This window comes from Plectropomus leopardus, chromosome 4 (genome assembly GCF_008729295.1).
Source record: "Plectropomus leopardus isolate mb chromosome 4, YSFRI_Pleo_2.0, whole genome shotgun sequence".
NCBI lineage: Eukaryota > Metazoa > Chordata > Actinopteri > Perciformes > Serranidae > Plectropomus > Plectropomus leopardus.
In genome coordinates this window covers 34,426,739-34,441,508 of record NC_056466.1, presented here as the reverse complement: position 1 = coordinate 34,441,508, position 14,770 = coordinate 34,426,739, and the positions used below count along the sequence as shown (strand labels likewise).

General features: G+C 39.8%; 1 protein-coding gene across 1 annotated transcript in view; it reads left to right on the top strand.

The window, feature by feature from the left end:
- The window catches only part of rptor (regulatory associated protein of MTOR, complex 1), a 248,178-nt gene that overhangs the window by 166,752 nt on the left and 66,656 nt on the right, over window positions 1-14,770 (top strand). The window contains 5 exon segments of the mRNA XM_042484972.1: window positions 2,104-2,187; window positions 3,181-3,291; window positions 5,248-5,322; window positions 5,448-5,513; window positions 9,167-9,358. Of these exon segments, the coding sequence (XP_042340906.1) occupies window positions 2,104-2,187; window positions 3,181-3,291; window positions 5,248-5,322; window positions 5,448-5,513; window positions 9,167-9,358 (528 nt within the window).

Sequence of the window (14,770 nt, the reverse complement as noted above, 5' to 3'; positions counted from 1 at the left end):
TTTTAATATAATGGGAAAGGTTACAATTGGCAGTCACACCCAGGTCAAATGATTCTGCGGCAGGTATTTATCGGCATTGATGGGAACACAACACCTGGGTGAACACACTAATTTTGGCCCCTTAACCGGTGAGAGACAGTGACGTGCTGACACAAATTACCGTCTGTCTCCACTTAAGCAGCGCTCAAACATGGATCAAAATTAGTCTGCACCAAGTTTAAAAGAGAGACTGAATAAGTCAGAGATACATAAAGTCAACTAACCACCGTAAAGTTTTCACAGTCCTCTGTCCATGCTCCTTTATGTTGTTTGTTTACCCGTTCTCCGGCCTGTCCTTTATGTTGAATGCAACACACACGCTCACACACTCTCACACAAACACACGCACACATGCACACATACAGAAAGACAAACGTATCTGTTACAGAGCACTGTACACAGCTCTGCTCTACTTGCAATGGAAAAGGAGTCTGATCACCTATTTTTAGCAGGTTCATCCATGTTTGAAACAACCTGCATGCACATGCTAATTTTGGTGGAGAAGGGGTGTAGTAATTCTACCCATAATGTTGTCAAACTCAAAATCACAGTCTGTCAGTGGCAAAAACAAACACTTTTAGTGGAAGTAAATTGATTGTGCCAAATGCCCCAAGTGTTTATATTGCAGCCTGTTTAGGGAGTGCTGCCACACTCTACACTAGATCTCACCAATCTCAAAAACTTTGTTCCCATAAGTCACTTAGACACAAAAATATAGTAAAATGGCATTGAGGTTGAACAATAATACCGTTACCCTTTAACCCTTCAAACTCATAGCAACACCACTTTTCTTTTTCTGCTTTAAGACACCTTTTACAGGTATTGAAACCTTTAACACCTGAGCAAATTGGTGTGATTACTATGAAAAACATTGAGAAAAAAAACAATGAGCAACTTGTCAAGAAATGCTCATCAAATTGCAGGACATCTGTAGATTTAGAAAATTATTTTATAAAAGCTACTGAGAAATTTCTTGGGAAAAAAGATAAAAACTAGAGAAAACAATATTTAAAGTTAAAGAATTATTAGAATAATTGGGTCATTTCTTCTTTCTCTCCCTTTTTGCCTTTTTGAAAGAAGCCAAGCCATTTTGCTCAGGTATCAAAGGGTTAATGTGCAGTTTTTATCGTGTTTAAAAATGTGCTTGTGTTTGTGACTGTGCACAAAATACTTAACGACCTGCGTCAAATCAGTTTGAAAAAATGGAATGGAGAGAAAGGGATTTTTTAAGCTTGCAGCAGGAGAGGTGTAAGATTCTATTCTTGCTGGCTTGCTAGTTCTTATAGAGCACACACCTACGTAAAACACACACACACACACACACACACACAGTTGTCCATGTTCCCACGCTCTTCCTTGGAGCTGGAGGTAACCCTGGGCCGGTGTTCCCCCGGCCTCCTTCTGTTCATGTGGTCACGCTCAGCAGGATAAAGTCACGGAAGATGCTATTAATACAAAACGTGTCGGTGGATATGTGTGCTTGTGTGTGTACCTGGGTTTCTCCATATGCTTGTTCCCACACTCACTGTTGGACAATCACATAGGGCGTGGACCGGTGTCCAGCCCTCACACCGACTCTCTGCTGCACTGAATTTAGTGCTGCGTCAACTACATATGTATACATTTTTAGCACATACCATATGCCTCCTTAAAATAGTTTTCCGTGGCACAAACTTTCTGCATCGTGATCCCGTTTGGCGTCACTGTCATGCATGTAAACCAAAATGCACACACACTCTCGGGTGTCATCCTAAACCTGTATCTTCTCAAGAAGCCAAGGGAAATGGCAGCCAAGAGGACGCACCCAGTCACCCACACATATATCCCCACAATGCTAACACACACATACACACACACACACACACACGCACAAAGTAAACAAGAGCAACCTGGTGCCAGTAGTGGTGGGAGAGCCACCTGTTTCACTCCACCTCCTCACCCTTTCTGCCGTTTCTCCTGCTGTCCTTCCTCCCTCTCCGCCTCCTTCTCTTCCTCAGTTAATCTCTGTCTTCCTCTTGGTTTTGGAGGCAGCACAGTTGACCTCTGACCTCTGCTCTGTTTTAGGTCCTCCTCAGTCAGGTGCATCGGCTACGAGCACTAGACCTGCTGGGACGGTTTCTGGATCTGGGTCCCTGGGCCGTCAGTCTGGTACGTTTACAGCCTGAAAGATCACATGCATACCCCTAAAACTTTTTATTAAAACACTATAGATATTAAAGGTCCAGTTTGTAGGATTTAGTGGCATCTAGTGGTGAAGTTGGAGATTGCAAACAACTGAAACTTCCTCCGTGGGCCAAGTGTGTGAGAGAACTTCCGTGGCCAAAGGGAAAATGCAAATGGCCCTTTCTAGAACCAAGAGGCAGCTTTCCATTAACCCTCAAATTGTGCAAACTGAAGTTGCAACTATAAATACGCCATTTACTATTGATTAAGCCTTTTAAACTCGAGCAGATTGGTATAGTATTCTTTCATAAACACTGGTAGAGGGCAATGAGAAACTTAACAAAAAATGGCCCAAAAATTCGCTCGAATTTAGTTAAAAAAAAAAAAAAAAAAAGTTAAATCAGAAAATCACCTTAAAATAACCCCCAAAAAAGTTTAAAGACAAAAACCACAACAAAAATAAAAATAAAAAGTGCTTATAAAAAAATATTTATTTTATATATATTTTGGCACATTTCTTGCCCATTGACTTTTATTAACCAGAGGGTTAAATAATTCAGGCCTAGTGATATACACTTTTTTACATTAATCAAAGGCTGCACAGTAATGCTGTATTCTATATAGTTTACTTAAATTGACATAATCACTGGGACAGTTGCCTTCCTTAATGCCTTGTGCCATCACTCACACTCCGAGTTGATACAGTCGCATACTGAATGTTCCAAAAGACCCACTCATCTTATTGACAGACTGAACTAACAGACATCTGGACTGAAGTCAAAATCATGATTCTCATCCCAGCTCCTCCTCACCTTAACTCCCCTCCTCTGTACATGTTGACATTTCAGACCACAGGTGTGTCTTTATGGTCAAACTTGGATAAACACATTCAGCAGTGGTGCCCGGACCATAACTGCAACATCACTACTGCTCTATAAACACCAGTGCTCTGTGTGTGTGTTTGTGTATGTGTTTCAGGCGCTGTCAGTGGGAATCTTCCCATATGTATTAAAGCTGCTCCAGAGCTCAGCCAGAGAGCTGCGGCCTCTGCTGGTCTTCATCTGGGCTAAAATCCTCGCTGTTGACAGTGTAAGTTATGTAAAACACTCCCAAATATTAACATCATACTGCATCATCTTTTCTAAACTCTTACTGTATTAAAGTTTTTGTTTCATCAGCTTTTTTTCTTTCTTTTTTTTTCACATCACAGGCTATTTGTAGTTATTAAATCTGTCTGCTGCACATGACGACTAATACAAGGAGGGAAAGACAGAAATTAAAAAGATGGGAGGAATGTTTCAGATTCAGATGTCTTCTGTGTAAAGGCATGAACAATGATGTCATGGGCTTAAATACTCTATATGGCCAAAGGTCTGTGGACACCATGATAAATTATTTTAGTTCAGGTGTTTTTAGCCACACCAGTTGCTAAACGTGCATGAAATCCTGCCATCTTCATAGATATTTATTATATTTATTTTTAGACTGGGTTGATAAGAGCTTAGTGACTTTAAAAGTGGCACAGTCTTAGCATCAGTCAGTTTGAGAAAACTCTACCCTATTAGATCTGCCTCAGTCAACTGTAAGTGCTATTATTGTGAGTTGGAAGAGTCTCGGAGCAACAACAGCTCAGCCTCAAAGTGGTAGACCACACGTAAAAATTGCTTGTCATCTGCTGCATCACTCACAACAGAGTTTTAAACTGTCACTGGAAGCAAAGTCAACACTAAGACTGTGCCTCTGGAGCTTCATGAAATGGGTTTCTGTGGCCAGGCAGCTGCATGAAAGTCTCATATCAGCATTTGCAATGCCAAGCATCAGCTGAAGTAGTGGCAAGCACACCACAACTGGACTCTGGAGCCCTGGAAACATGGTCTTTGGAGTAATGAATCATGCGTTACTATGTGGCAGTTGTTGTGCCTATTGTCAAGTAATGGATCTGAGGCTTTTTTCTGGGTTTAAGCTAGGCCTTTTAGTTCAAGTGAAGGGTCTTCTTAATGTCACAGGATACAGATATTTAAGTCAAATGGGCACCTCCAACTTTATGGCAAGAGTTTGGGGAAAGCCTTTGGTCCTGCAGCATGACTGTGCCCCTGTGCACAAGGCGAGGTCCAACAAGACAACGTTAAATTAGTTTGTTTGGAGAAACTTGATTAGTCTGCACAGAAGCCTGGCCTCAACGCTATAAACGCCAATTGTGAGCCCAGCCTTCTCCTACAACATAATTGCCTCACCTTATGAATGCTTTTTGTGTTGAATGGGTACAAATTTCCAAAAACACACTCTAAAAGTCTTGTGGAAAGCCTTCAAAGAAGAGTGGCCATCTAAATATACACAAAGGCAGGTCTGACTCTGTATTAATCCCCATAGTTTAAGAATGGGATGTCCAACAAGCTTAAAAACCTAGTGTACTTCATTAAAACAATATAATTAAGGTCATTCTATGTTGATTCCTGGTCGATTGGTTACTTGGCTGGCTGGCTTATTGGTTGGTTGGTTGGTTGGTTGGCTGACTTACTGGTTGGCTTGTTGGTTGGTTGTTTGGCTAGCTGGTTGGTTGGTTGACTGGCTTATTGGTTGGTTAGCTGGCTGGCCAGCTTGTTGGCTGGTTGGCTGGCTTACTGGCTGGCTTGTTGGTTGGTTGGTTTGATTGGTCAGCTAGCTGGCCATCTGGTTGGTTGGTAGGGCAGTTGTTTGGTTGGTCAGTTGGTTGGGGGATTTGATTCAAAATCCGGTCTGAAATTTGTAAATCTGCTACACTTTTAAAAGTGTTCTTTTTCCATAATGAAATGTCATTCCATTTTTGCAAAACACTGTCAGTCTAACATTTTTTAAAGGAAAAAATTGATGGTGTTCTCCCACACACTTTTTTGCTAATGTTTCACTCAAACAGTAACTGTGATGTTGATCAGTAAGCTCAACTGCAAGTTATGTTTCATATTGCAGCAGGCAATAAATAAATAATAAATACACTTGTTTTATTGTGCAGTTTAGTGTGTAAAAAGTATGCATTTACCCTTCTCTCTCGTATCTCTGTCTCTGCAGTCATGTCAAGCTGACTTGGTGAAAGACAATGGACACAAGTACTTCCTGTCGGTGTTGGCCGACAGTTACATGCCAGTGAGTATCCAACAATCCCTTTTAGAAAGAAAGTGACTCATGTTAGATTTTCTGTAAATATAATATAAAGGGATATATCTCTTCTTTTTTGTGATTTTGACGCTTAGTTCCTTTCTTTCTAACAGGCTGAGCATCGAACCATGGCTGTTTTCATATTGGCTGTTATCGTCAACAGCTACAACACGGGACAGGTGTGTGTGGGAGCATGTTTGGATATGTGTGTATTTCTGCACCGTTGTCCATTTGCTTGCTCGAGGCCCAAAGGCAGAAGGAATCATTCATTTACTTCCCTCACCAGAACCTCTGCAGGTTCTTTTGGGGCCGGCCGTCATTTTGAGAGATGACTCTATCGCCCATTGTGTATTTCTGGGAGATATTGGTTATGTGACAGTTTTGTCACCAACAGTCACCTTTATAATTTCCGTCTCCGTCCCAACCACCACCATAGTGACACTTTATCACCGCAAGTGTCACTTTGGCCTGTTCCCTGCCCCCCGGTATTCAGTCCCAGAAGCCTTTTGTGCCTGATGCTGATCAAACATCTAAGGTTGGGATGTTGGGATGATGTAGCTTGTCATTTCATGGAGTACACACACACACACACACACACACAATTGCTTACACACAGAAATATTCCACCAACACTCCCTTCTGCGTCCTCCCCCCTGCTCTCTGCAGTGATTTTTCTGTCTTGTTGTGAATGCTATTTGACATATTTTTTCTTCATTACTTTACAGTACTTCTCTCTCTGAACATTATATAAATGTGACAAATCAGAAAAGCTATATGTGCTCTGAGGCTCAGAAACAGCCATTCTTCTTACATTGCATGCTACCTAAATGCTCCTACCTCTCTCACAGGCCTGTAAATAATAGATGTTCCCCAACATTACAGAGAGACTCTCTGCCTGCTCCACATCTCCATTATTTATCCCTCTTACTTTCAACAACAGCGCTCATTACTGCAGTATCGCTGTTGTGAACATGTCAGCGAGTACTGGTGTCTTAATATTCCAGCTCTCAGGGTTCAGCTGGAAGGCTCGATCAGAGCTGGGGGAGCAACGCGGCTGAGGCACATGAAAAAAGTAGATGGCATCATGTCGCTGTTGGTGAAAGATTTGTTGTGACGCCTCAATCTGCAGGAGACAAAGAAGGATTCTAGGCACACTAAATGGGTCCTCGTTGTGGTGCATCTGGGTATAAGGTGTGGCAGTAAAGGATTTTATGTTCCCAGGGAACATCAGAGTTCTGATGCATCTCTTGTTGTGACACAGAAATGACACATTTACAGTAACTTCTTAGTTTCAACAAATGGCTTTATTTCAGCTAATGCAGAAGAAACCTGACCAACAAGTCTGGATTTCTGATTTTCAGTTTTTAAGTATATATTTTTTTATATTTCAGTCATTCTGGTCCTTGTTCTCTGATCTGCCCCATCTTGTTTGCTGCTTGCTGGTAATGCAAACTCAACACTTCCTCTATTATAGCCCCTTTCCCACTGCACAAAAACAAGCTTACACCTGCCAACATCTGGCTTTTTAATGTAATGGGAACAGTTACGATAGGCATTCACACCCACAACAAGTAACTCTGCAGTAGTCTCGGGTAGTTATCGGCTCTTGCTCTGATTGGAATTGATGGAAACACAACACCTGAGTGTATGCGCTAATTTTAGCCCATTAACTGGCGAGGTGCAAAGACACGCTGTCACAAAATACCTTGTGTCTCCACCCAAAAGCACTCGCACATCGTTCCAAATTATTTCGCACCAAAAGACAGACTGACTTAATACCAAATATAAAAGAGAAGTAACTACCGTAACATTTTCACTGGCCTACATGCTTTCTTCTACTGGTCTCCTTCTTTCATATGATACCAGAAGCATCACTCTTGCTTTGGAACAGGTAAGAAGGCTGCCAGGAATAGGCAGGGATCATGTTATCTGAGCCACTGCAAGGCTTTTACTTTAAAACATTTATACAGGAAGAGTTGCATTTTATTAATAGCAGCTTAACTCTAATAGTAAAATCTGCAGAATGGAACAGATTGGAATCAGTTGACAAATGAAAACTGAAAACTTCCTGCATATTATTTTCGACTTAAGACTATCAGGAGCTAACGTGAAACATACAGAAAGTGTTAGGTTTGACTGACAGTAGACACTCAATAAAAAAATGACAAAGTGGGAATGATTAGAATTAAAAAGTGAATCAAAACAGTATTTCTGTGAAAAGGAGAAACTGATGGTCATTTATTTCTTTGTGGCATCCCACCATAATTAAAACATCGGCTGCTTTGTGTTGATTTGCACTGGATTTGAGTATATATACTGTTAGGCCATTTATTGCACCCCACTCAGAGTGCAGAACATACTCTTGGCACAGATGGAGAAGCAGAATCTCAAATGAAAGTCAAACTTTTATGTCATGTGTTTATGACACGGGTTCTAAAAGTTGGCATTCTCTTGTCTCTGCAGCAGCTGATTCTCTTATCCATCGATCTGATTTGATCAGCTGTAATCAGATGAATTGATCAGTCATGCACTATGCTTGGCCAGTTTGTAATATTTCATACCTTCCTGAAATTTCACTAGAGGGTATACGGTATATGACAGAATGAGTGTACCACGCTAACAACCCCACCAAGCTTTTCTGACTAATAAATACACAATAGAAACCCACAAAATTTTATGAGAAGTAATATTCTCACACCTAATTTCCTTACTAAACAGAACTGTTGCTGTACACCTTTAGAATTCAATTTTCTCAGTCACTGAAGACTGAAGAGGCTTAATTGCTAACTACTATTGTTAACTTATCATAAAACATGTTTCATTCTAACTTGAAAGAAAAGAAATAAAACTCACCTAAACCATCTTGGTTATTCTTGCAAGTAATCTAGTTAGTAAGTTTACTGTTTCAATAATCGCCAGCTCCGGTTTGGTCAAAATAAATCCTTAATTTACCAACTGATATGTGTAAAAAAACATGCCATTATTCCCCATGGTCTCTCTATAACCCCCTCTATAGCCAAAATATATTTTGCGTTGACTTTACTGTCCTTGTGGTAGTAACTCCAACCGAGCCTGTCTTTTAGTTTTGTGATGCTTGACGCACATTTTCTTTTATCCTTTCACAAAGATCAGCATCCTGTACAGCCAATCAACACGCTGTCTTTGTGTTACCTCCAGAGTAGAAGAAACACAAAGGCAACTGAAACAGGACAAAAAGGAGAGCACTTGTCAATGCTGTGCACAAAGAGATTCAATCAAAAAGAAAGTTTAAAAAGGGTTTAGAATCGACGATACCAGCTCTTACGTTGTTCTTTAGACAGCCCCAAACCTTGATGCGCCAATTACCTTCTGTTCATAAAAAAACTTGAAGAGGGCTGAAGGGCTTCAAAGGAATAAGTCATACTGCTACACACCTCATAAGCTATTTGTCCATCACACAGTGTGAGGTTACAGGTTAGTGATGATTAACTGGCTAATGAGGAACAAATGTGCTCTCAGCCTGCAGCCTCTGCAGATGGTTAAGACTGTTCTATGATGCACATATTGTCATTTTATTTTTTTTTAAAAAAAGGATACAGGCAGGTCAGTGTGGACTACAACAAGCCCAGAGCCTACTCCACACAACAGGACAAAGTTTGAATGTTTTAATTGGTGGTGACTCATTGGAAATGATGTCTTACACAAATGGCCTTTCTGCTCTTGTTACGTCATCCCTCACTGTCCTTAAAATCTCTTTTAAATGAGCGTAGGTATAAGCAGCTTTTAAAATTTTAAGTAACCACTCACCATTCGATATCACTCCTTCTCCTCTCACTCTCCACTCCCACACCAGGAGGCCTGTCTACAGGGCAACCTCATAGCCAACTGCCTGGAGCAGCTGTCAGACCCTCACCCGCTGCTCCGCCAGTGGGTGGCCATTTGCCTGGGCCGTATTTGGCAGAACTTTGACCCGGCGCGCTGGTGTGGAGTTCGGGACAGCGCCCATGAGAAGCTCTACACCCTGCTGTCGGATCCCATCCCAGAGGTGAGAGGTTAATACCAGAGTTTATGTACAACACACACACACACAGTACAAGCACTGAAAAATGGCACTTACAAAAAGCCATAATATCCTGCTTTGCAATGATAAAATCACATCAATCAATCAATTAGACTTTATTTGTATAGCACATTTCATTAAAACAAAAGTGCCTCCACCCACACACATACAGTATACAAATAGAAACACAACTTTGTAATTAAATAAAGCACGATAAAATACAAGTACTCATTTGAACCAGGACCTTAGGAAACGCTACCACAAGATTCCCCGACACATAATAATAAATATATAATATATATGTATATAATATATATATATATATATATATATATATATATATATATATATATATATATATATATATATATATATATATATGTACTGTACATATAAAATGCGATTATCCATGTTAGTAATCTTGTCATTTACATTTGATTAAATAAATCTAAAGCTGTCATGATAAAAGTTGGTTGAAGGTTTTCACACACATATAACTGGAAAAAATACAAACTAANTATCCAATGTTAGTAATCTTGTCATTTACATTTGATTAAATAAATCTAAAGCTGTCATGATAAAAGTTGGTTGAAGGTTTTCACACACATATAACTGGAAAAAATACAAACTAACATTCATCCCATAGACTTTGGAACACATCCAAAAAAATGAAAAAATATAGTTATTTAGGAATCCTAATTTTCTTATATAATACAATCACTGTACTGGCTTTTTTATGTAGTTTTTTTTTTTTATGTAGTCTTTAGTGTCAACTGGCAGAGCTATATAAAGCTGCAGATTTGATGAAAAGTTATGTACCTGCTTGCATCTCCCGGCTCCCAAAGCAGCTCTCTTGACTCCTCCTCACCATGGATGCAAAGAGAACTCCAATCTATTGCTGTTGCTTTGCCTTATGTTATGTGTCAAAGAATGGATCGGGAGAGACTAGTTGTTGAGGCTGAGAAACATCCCATCTATACGACCCACAATCACATAATAATGACGACGATAGCAAAAAATATATAAATAACCTGGTAAGCCACTGAGAAATAAAGTTTAATGAGTGTGTGTCCACACATGGTTTTAAGCTAATGCATAGCTGAAAAAAGTACTGGTCTTAAAGTAATTGTAAGCCACTTTTACACGGAGATGGCGCTATCGGGCCACAATGAACTCCCCCCTTTATGCCGCCTCTGCACTTTAAACAGAACCAGCCAACGGCAGCATCATTCAGCTCCTGTGTGTGATTGTACACTGCATTGCAGCATCTCGCGATCAAAAGAGGCGTGACAGGCATGAATTTTAACACACGAGTGTCCGCCTCTAGCATGACATAAAACATATGCGTCGGCAGTGCTTTCTAAACAACACATCAAATAAGGAACAACACATCAATCACAATGACTTACTGTCTCTGTTAAGTGAAGCATAACATGTTTTCTGAGCATTTACAACCAATTTTGAATCCAGCACTTTCTAATAACTGAAATGCTGCCTGAAGCACCTGAGCTGCCTGAATTGCGGGGGGAACATGTATATAAATGATAGTGATAATGTAAATAATGATAGTGTCTTCAGGATATAAGCTTAGTTTTGCCTGAATATGTAACCAGATCACCTCTAAAAACTGAGAAAAAAGGGGTCCCAGAATGGAACCCTGGGGGACACCTTTAGTTATCTCAACAAAATCAGACTTGTAGCCCTCTGCATAGACACAATGGAAAAATGTCTTGGAATCCTCTGGTATTCACAAATTTCTTCAGGACTAACCTGTTTGTAGAGACAAGTAAGATTACATTTTGTGAAAGAAAAACGCACATGGAGCAGACACACACAGGCAAACAGTTTGGACCCAAACAGGCCGGTCAGCATCTGACTGGGGCAGTCGTGTGTGGACCAGAGGGACAGCGAGACAGAGTTTGCCCTGAAGTTCACCCAGACACTTGCTGCCCTCACTCACACACTGCACAAATTTGCATGCATTCACACACACACATGTACACACAGAGAACATCTGTTTCCAGCAGTAACTTCCTCCTTCGCTTGGACAGACAGCTGCTTTGGCCATAGGGTTGAAACTGAGGTCTGCAAACACATCTGTCTGTCCACACACACACACACACACACACACAGAAAAAGCACTTGTAGTTTGGCTGCATTTTCAAGTTGTTAATTTATTTGACATTAAGACTTTTCAGAGTGCGTATTATTTAAGCCCACTGAGACTCAGACTGACTGATCATAACTGACTGCATCAAATTGTAAAGAACATTTACAAATCAGTTTCTACATTTAAAAATTCTCCTCTGGTGTTAGATTAAGACGCGTCACATGCTGCAGTATCTCCATGTGAGGAGGATGAGCAGTGGAACAGGGACAGAAAGTGAAAGGAGGCGCAGAGCTCTGTGACTAAGCAGAGTGTTTAATTAAGTTTAAGGAAAAGTCTGAGGGGACATGGCTAAGATAACGCTGTTGTTAAGTCGTAGTTTGCAAGTCACTAAAGCACACACACACATACTTATTACACAACAGTACACTTATTAAAATAAGGCAGATGTTGATTAGTCAACCTCAGTGTCCCTGGACTAGGAGAAAGGTAAAAAAGCTTCTAAAAATACTGCCCTTCTACTTGGATATTATGTGAAATAAGATGAGAAAATGTCAGATGTCAATTGTTAAGGATCCATTTATATGGATGATTTTAAAAAAATTAAAATACCTGTTATTCATCTTGCAAATACTCGTGTAGTGCAACAGTTCAGCCTGTTTGTGAAGACAAGAGGCACCTATCATGTGCGCATAACACAATGCTGGATGGCGTCAGGTGAGAACATTGCCAGACAGAACCGGCCTGTTGGCACCGGCTACATCCACATAATACGTACACAGGTGGTGTCACTTGAGAACATGGCCGGAGTGAACCTGTTGTGTCCACATGAAATGCAGTAGGAGTCAGGTTAAATTGCTGAAATGTGGATGGGTCCGACAAACTAGGACTTTCACGCAGGAGTCCATAGTTTGCTTCCCATGTGAATACACGTCCAGCCGCTGGTTACCATCTGCCGTTTATGTCGAAACATAATCACGTGCCGCATCATCCCACCATGCGCATTTGTTGACATCACAGTAGCAGCATTCTGGAATGTAAAGAGCAGATGGAGAGGGATACCTAAATCGTAATCAGCAAAAATGGAAATCCACTGCAAAGCTGCAACATGTGATGAGTTGGGATGACAGTGTGTTGGACAGATTCTGAGTTTGTGATGTATTTATTACGGTTACACTTCTTACGCTTCCTTCTTGGCGACGTTTCTTATGTGAAAAAAAAAACCCTTAATGAGACTTGAGTTTCACAAAGATTTGTTAAAAAAAAGTGTAAAATAAGACAATGCTCTGTTGGTTCACTTTTTGTTTAATGCATTTTCTGTTTGTGGTGTATTTACTGTGTAGCCTTCAAGCATCTCACTTCTAATTTTCTTTTTCAGTATGCCAGTGCAGATACTGGCTAGCACAGTGGTGGCAGGACGTGTGCAGGAGCTGGAAACAATATCATACACACCTCTACAGTCAAACATGAAAAGGTCAAAAACTAATATTGTAAAGTAAATGCCCTGGTGGCCTAGAGTCCAGTCATGGACCTATTCTCTATGTTGTTTCCCATTTTCCTTTATCAATACAGGCATTAAATGCCCCTCAAAAATATACTTAAAGGTGTCTGATCATTTGAAGTGGGGTTGTATGGCATATTTATCCATAATCAGTGTATTAAGCAGATGTCAGTCACGCCTCCAGTTTGGAGAAGCAAACTAGAGAGCTTACTCATAAGTTCAGCTGAGTACTATTGTGGATAGGGGCAGCGGAAAAACACATTTTAGCCATTCAAAAAATGTGATATAAACTTGTGTGCCAAATAAATTCAAGACTTAATTGTGAGACCAACGAGAAGTTGCGGTATCTGCACGCCAGTGTTTACATGTTTCCTGGAAGCCTCCCTCACAAACAGTGCTTTTAAATCTGACAAAGTGACTTTTTGCTTGTTGCTTACTCCCAAAAGCCTCTCTCTCTGTGAGGGAGGCTTCCGGGCTTCCAAAATGACCACTGATGTAGATTAACATATCTCAGTGTGGATGGTAAAATAAAAATCTGTAAATTGGCAGATGAAGATGCTTTCCAGTATTATAGTCGTGTGTTTTATTTTGCTTAAGTGTCACCGTGTTTTTATTACTGTCTTTTCATTCAGGTTTTAGACAGAAAATTACAATATGTTCATCTGAAATGTTTCAGCTGATCATTTTAATTGGAGTGCAGCAATCCGTATCAAAGCAACATCTGCGTGCTGGAGAATCACTAAAGCTGCGTCACAACATCAGACAGGAGCTGCGATGATGCATCTTGATCCCTGTTGAAAATAAAGTTTTCTGTCGCCACAACAAACAATGTGCCCAAATATTCATCCCTGGTTCAGTTTGTGAATCCAGTCCCTCATGGAAAATTCCTTGTGTGTGATGGCAAGTTTGGATTAAACATCCAATGAAGCAGGCAGAGGAAGTAATGAGTTACAGAGACAAACAGCAGCTCAGTGGAGCACACAGCACTGATCATCTCCACTGTGTTTCATGGTGATACGCTGAGAGAAAACTGAAATATAATTATCTCTAAAACTTTTACCAGTGGCCTCACAAAACACTTTTTTGAATTAGTTTGGCAATCAGATAGTTGATGGCAAAGGGCCGAACACACAGACCTCAGACAGTTAACCCTTTTTCACAATCTGTTTCAACCTTCGAAACCTGAGAAAACCTGTTTGATGAGTAAAAAGGAAATGACCAACCTAGCAAGAAATGTCGCACACATTTCAAGATATTAGTAAAAGGTGACAAGAGAATGATCTCAAAATTAGTTGTAACACAAGAAAGGGAAATTAGAAAAATATAAAGAAAATAAACTACATTTGTAAACACAAAAACTTTTGAAGCACATTTTTTAAAATAATTGGTGTCATTTTCTTTTTTTTCTTATTTTAAGGTTATTTACTTGAAACTTTTGTTTACTAATTTCTTGCTCATTTTTGGGCCACGTCTGTCATTTAATTGCTTATTACCTTCTCATGTTTTTAAAAGAAATCAAAGCAATTTGCCCTTGTTCCACACATGAGATAAAATATGTGAAAACCTAGCGAGAATTGTGACACACATTTAAAAAAAAAAAAATTAGTAGAAGGTTACAAAAGAATGACCTCAAAATGAGTTGGAAAAAGGAAGGGATGTTAAAAAAATATAGAAAAAACTGGGGAAAATGTCTATAAAGCTACACTCATAATTACCATATTATATTTATATTATTTTATATTTAAAAATAAATAAATAAATAAATATATTTTTAATAATTGGTGTCATT